This window comes from Fukomys damarensis, unplaced genomic scaffold (assembly GCF_012274545.1).
Source record: "Fukomys damarensis isolate Sample0158 unplaced genomic scaffold, DMR_v1.0_HiC HiC_scaffold_9, whole genome shotgun sequence".
Classification (NCBI taxonomy): domain Eukaryota; kingdom Metazoa; phylum Chordata; class Mammalia; order Rodentia; family Bathyergidae; genus Fukomys; species Fukomys damarensis.
In genome coordinates this window covers 23071617-23076941 of record NW_022900921.1, presented here as the reverse complement: position 1 = coordinate 23076941, position 5325 = coordinate 23071617, and the positions used below count along the sequence as shown (strand labels likewise).

At 41.6% G+C, this 5325-nt stretch overlaps 1 protein-coding gene across 1 annotated transcript in view; it reads right to left on the bottom strand.

Moving 5' to 3' along the window:
* Window positions 1-4474: 4474 nt before the first annotated feature.
* The window catches only part of LOC104860870 (nucleophosmin 1), a 12932-nt gene continuing 12081 nt past the window's right edge, over window positions 4475-5325 (bottom strand). Inside the window, 2 exon segments of the mRNA XM_010622177.3 lie at window positions 4475-5294; window positions 5297-5306. Of these exon segments, the coding sequence (XP_010620479.2) occupies window positions 5215-5294; window positions 5297-5306 (90 nt within the window). The 3' untranslated portion in view covers window positions 4475-5214.

The following is a 5325-nucleotide window of genomic DNA, read 5'->3' as shown; positions in this document are numbered from 1 at the left end:
CTCAGCTCGCCTGGGTGCGCCGCGCCCACATCAAAGGCGGCCCAGCCAGCTCCCCAGCCTGCCACGGCCCCTCTACTGCCGCTTCCTCCTCCTCCTGGCGGCTCTGGGTTGAAGGGGAGGCTCTCAAGACTCTCGGCGACCGGACCAACAGCTCAGAAGTCAGAACCCTCGAGGCTGGAGCTGGTGAGCACTGGAAGCCGTCGGAGTTCCGCGCCCAGGCGCAGTGACCCGTGCCAGAGCGCAAACGGCTGAACTGGGCAGGCGGTGGTCTCCAAGAACACGGTTAGGTGCGGAGGGCGCGACTTCATTCGACCCACTTACGCCACTCACACACCCGCCAGCTTTTGAGTAGGGAGCCGCGAGAGGGCGGATCAGGCCCAGCGCCGTGACTCCACTGAAGCGGGGGTTACTTTTGCCGGTCCTGAGTCCACGCAAGATCGTGGAGCTTCCCAGCCACCCTCCTAGCGGGTTAACCCTGCTAAGTGAGTCCTCTGGCTCTTTCCCTCTGCTGCGGGAGGTGGGGTGGGCTCTGGGTCTCTCCCCACCCCCTCTCCGGAGCGCCAGGATAGGTTCTCGGGATCCCAGCTTTGGAAACACACGGGCACCACCTAGCGGCCTCAAGGTACTACTGCAACTCAGCCCAGGAGTGCCTGGGAGTAGCCAGGACTCTGGTCAGCGACCACTCCGCGATCTCTTCCTGCCTCCTTCCCAAAACCGGGATAAGTAGCGTGGTTCCTTTGATAGGACCCTTAACTAGACACTGGTTCTCACTGCATCCCGCCCGTCTTTCCTAACCCCACCTGAGTCTAGAACCCTTATCAATTAAGCCCTATTTTGGAATGCTAACAGGTGACAGTGGGAAATAGGAACAAGCGCAAAAAACCCAATCACGACTGTTAAGCCACGTGTCGCTGGCTGTGGTAGATACTACCATTTCGCTAAATGGATGCTACTGTAGGGTGTTACTTCCTAAGTCATGGACGTGCACTATTTGTTCTAAAGCTATTTTAAATTCCTTTTCAAAGTTGAGGCTACTGTAAACAACACGGTAGACAAGTGCAGAAAACCTTGGCAAAACTAGGTGCCAATAGGAAAATTATCTAAATTAACTATCGCTTCTCGGGCCTTTTGGCTAAATCTAGTGAATTTATTTTGACATTCTGATTGCCAGAACTGATCTTTCAAAACTACTTATCAACTAATTTCTGGAGCAAATGAGCTTACTTCTAAATCTGACAGAGCAATGGTTTTGGCTCGTATCGGAAATTCCAGGTACCTCCTGGCTATTTTAGATTTGTGCTATTACTTTTGAATAGAGTTGGTGTAACTATTGCTCTAAAATGCTCTGCCATCTTTTATCATTGTGCGAAGTGTATTTGTCAATTTCATCTATCATACAATTAAGATTGACCAGGTCAAGAAAAATCATTGTAAGAATCTCAGATCCTAGATATGAATGCCTCCAACATTTGCTTATATCCAGAAAGTGTTAAGACTGCTTCCTCATCTACATGATGTGGCTAACAGGAACTCAAGATCTGCAAAGTACCACTGAGATCAGGCTGACTGCAGGCTGCAAATGTTTTAGTTATCAATCATTAATGATCCCAGGTTTTAGGTTTACTGTTATTTTTCATGAAATAAGTAAAGTTGAAGCACTGAACTAGAATCTTTGGACTCATATTTAACCACTTCATTACATTTCTCACCCAACTAAACCCTCAAACGCAGTTTTACCAATATAATCTATTTACCTTGAAAGCATGAATCTTAATTCTTTCTGGACTTGGTATGTTCATAAGGCATTATCATTCAATTACTAATGGTGAAATCCTGGTGCCAGGCCTTGGGAGAACAACCACTCTGCTTCAGTTAGGTATGCCAGGCAACAGACAAGCCAAGAAAAATGCTAGTTTGTACCAGAGTTCAGAAAGAAACCAATGGGATGCGTTCAAGACTATGATACTAGGCTTGACCAAGCCTTGTAGGTAGTCCTCATTAAGAAGTAAACATCATTTTTAAGGTGTTACATATAATTTTAATACATTTAAATGTACAGTACAGAACTTTTGACAAATGTATCCGTGTAAACATCTTCTTTCAGGTAACCTACCCCCAATAGCTGGTTCTGAGCAGATCAGATCCTCCCAATTTCACACAGTACCACATACGAGGCCCTCCTCTGCTGCTGCTTGTGACTCAAGACTCCATTGTCAGCTGTAACCAGTCCTTACTACTTAATAGGAAGGACATACAGAAACACTTGACAATTTACCAAAGGCTTTAAAACTAAGTTTTAACCGTTTCTCTAGCTAACTATGAAACGTAGGGCAGGGGATTTAGCTCAGTGATTCAGGCTCCTGTGTCACAAGCAAAGACTCTAATTTGATTCCAGGTACCAAAAAAACAAAAACAAAAAAACCCAGCAAACTTGCTTTTCATCTCTCCCCAGTCTGAGACTATGATAATTCAATGAGTCTGCAGAACAAATACCGTGGCAACAAAAATGGAGAACAGAACACCCAGCCCAAGAACCTAGGACAAACAGCTTCAAGCAGCAGTCTTAACAGAAGTACTCTGAAAGAAAAATAGACCCTTAGCACAGATGAGACTTTCTCAAAAACAGCACTTGGAAGAGAACATGATGGTTCGATTTGGTAGCACATACTTGTAATCTCAGCAACTCAAGAGGCTGAGAGACAGGATCAAGGCCAACCTGGAAAAAAAACCTTGTCTCAAAAATGAAAATGGAGTTATGAAAGTGTAGACAGCTCAGCACTCACTGGGTTTGATCCCTAATACCAAAATAAATACATTTTGGGGTGTGAGGCTTAAATTTGTCCAGGTAAAACGTCACGTGTTATTGCAAGTCTGTATTTTAGAAATACAAGATTAAAGGTAACAAATTTGAAGCTACTTACAGGCAGTTCTTTAGTAAAGAATTATTTGCTTCCTGGCTCAGCAAAGTCAGAACCAGGTAGTAGCTTCTCCGAGTGTGGGGATACTGCTATAGACCTCATACTGTACTGGTCATTTGCATAATCCTGCTTATATCCTGATATGCTAATTTATTTAGCTTGTACTCCAGCAAAACTGAACTGAGACTTCTCAACGCAGGATTTATCCTTATATTCAAAGGACCTGATTATGAAGAAAAGCTTCTGACTTTAGTCAGCCAACCAATGTAGCAATGCCTTTTGTGCTTTTAAATCTTTTCCCTTGCTTTTCCAAAGGGTCTAATAAAATCATAGCCTGCTAACCTGGAACACAGTAGTAAGCAATGCTCCCAAATGTGGTCTATAAATACCACTCTTTAAAAAGGAGCTCCTTGGAGAAATAGTCTAAGAAAATGACCAAGTTTAAGCTAGAGCATCCTGTCTTGCTACAGAAAGCAAGCCAGGGATCAGACCAAGATTTGTTCACAGTGCAAGATGCCTGAAAAAGAATCAGTCAAAAACAATGTGTTAGCACCAAAAATTGATAGCAGATTGACTATACAACAAATTTCTCATTTGGAATAAATACACCAGTCCCTTTCAGAGGTTGAAATTAAATAAGCAAGCTGGTAGCTAAGGGGAGGGACTGTAGATAGAGATCAGCATCATCAGAATGGTACATGACAACCCAGAAGGCTGAGAGGCAAAAGGGTGGCTTAAAGACTCTCAGGCCAGCCTGGGCAACACAGTAAATTGTCTCCCCAAAAACCTTTCAAATCTAAATTATATAAGCATTTTTAAAAATGGAAGTACGTTCCAGCAAAGAATACAACATTTACCAACATCTCAAACCTGCATTGAAGCTATAAAAGAGAAGCAACTGAAGTTCTGCTGGTCAGGAAACCAAACTAATGACTAGGTAGATGCCTGATACATGGAAAATCAGGACACAACAACAGTACTATATCCAACTCTTTACTATCCCAGAGAGAAAAAGGGTTAACATATGCTGACCCTCATCAAAATAATTCTAACTGTAAAAACAGACAACAAATTCCACAATCCTAAATCAACTTTAGGAAAAGTCAAACAGGCTAACAGAAGAGAAGGGATTAAGTCAGATCACTTCAAATCACAATAATCCCCCATTTTTTATACCATCAATCTGACTATTTGACAATTTAAAAACAGAAATTTTAAAAAATATTTTCCTAAAATTTAAACAGAAAGAAATGGGAAATACCCAAAAGAGTCAAACAGAAAGCCTAAGAATAGATGTAAATAGGACACTGAACTCTCCCAAGAAAATGGCCCATAACTGGAGAACAGACCATCAGCCCTTCAGTCAGAATAAAAACTCACAAACTAGAATTCCAGAAAAGGTTACCCAGGAGAGCACACTAAAATAAACTATATACTTATAACAGGGGAAAAAAAATCCTGAGAAGGTTAGCACTGGTTCTGTAGCAAAAACAAAAAAAAAAAAAAAAAAAAAAAAAAAAAAAACATATGTATCTTATATATCTCAGAAACAGTTCTCTCATGTTTTTATACCAGGAGATATGTAAGCTGAATGTTTTCATGTAACGGACAAGTCTTCATACTACTTCTTGGGCAAATTGAGGACGTCACCAAAATCATTTTCTGTTCTTGTTCAGTTGAACGGTTGTTCCAGGTTGCTACAACATGCCAGATTTCCTCTGGATGGCAAGGTTAGGTAGATGAGCAATCTGTCTCTTGGAATACCTTGCATAAATATTGGTTACTATATGAGGTGGATATACAGGCACACTAAATCCCTATGAGGAAAACTGGTTAACCAGGGCTGGGAGTGTACTCAGTGGCAGAGCACTTGCCTAGCATGCATGAAGTCCTGGGTTCCATTCCTAGCACCATGAAAAATTTAAACTAGACCAAGGACATTTTTCATGAGATCTTAGAATACTATTTAACATTTTAAAGTATGTCATTTTTTTGACAAATTATAAATGTCAAATAAGTAAATAGAAACAGTATTACTTTTATTAAAATACTGAGTTTATTTCACAGGTATATTTTTGTCTCCCCACCATCTCCATGTCTGACCGCCACTACTACTATGTCCTATCAACATTCCATACATACTTAAAACCAAGCAAAGGGTGGAGCTCCATCTTTAAAAACTAAACAGGCATTTTGGACAACACATTCTTGGCAATGGAACCTGGACAACATTTATCAAACACGGTAGGGAAAGTTCTCACTTTGCATTATAAAAAGGATAGCCAGATATCAACTGTTACAGAAATGAAATAAGACGGAAAATTTTAACAAACTGTTTAAACTGTTTTCTTAAAGAGACTTCCTCCACTGCCAGAGATCTTGAATAGCCTGGGGCGGGGGGGGGGGG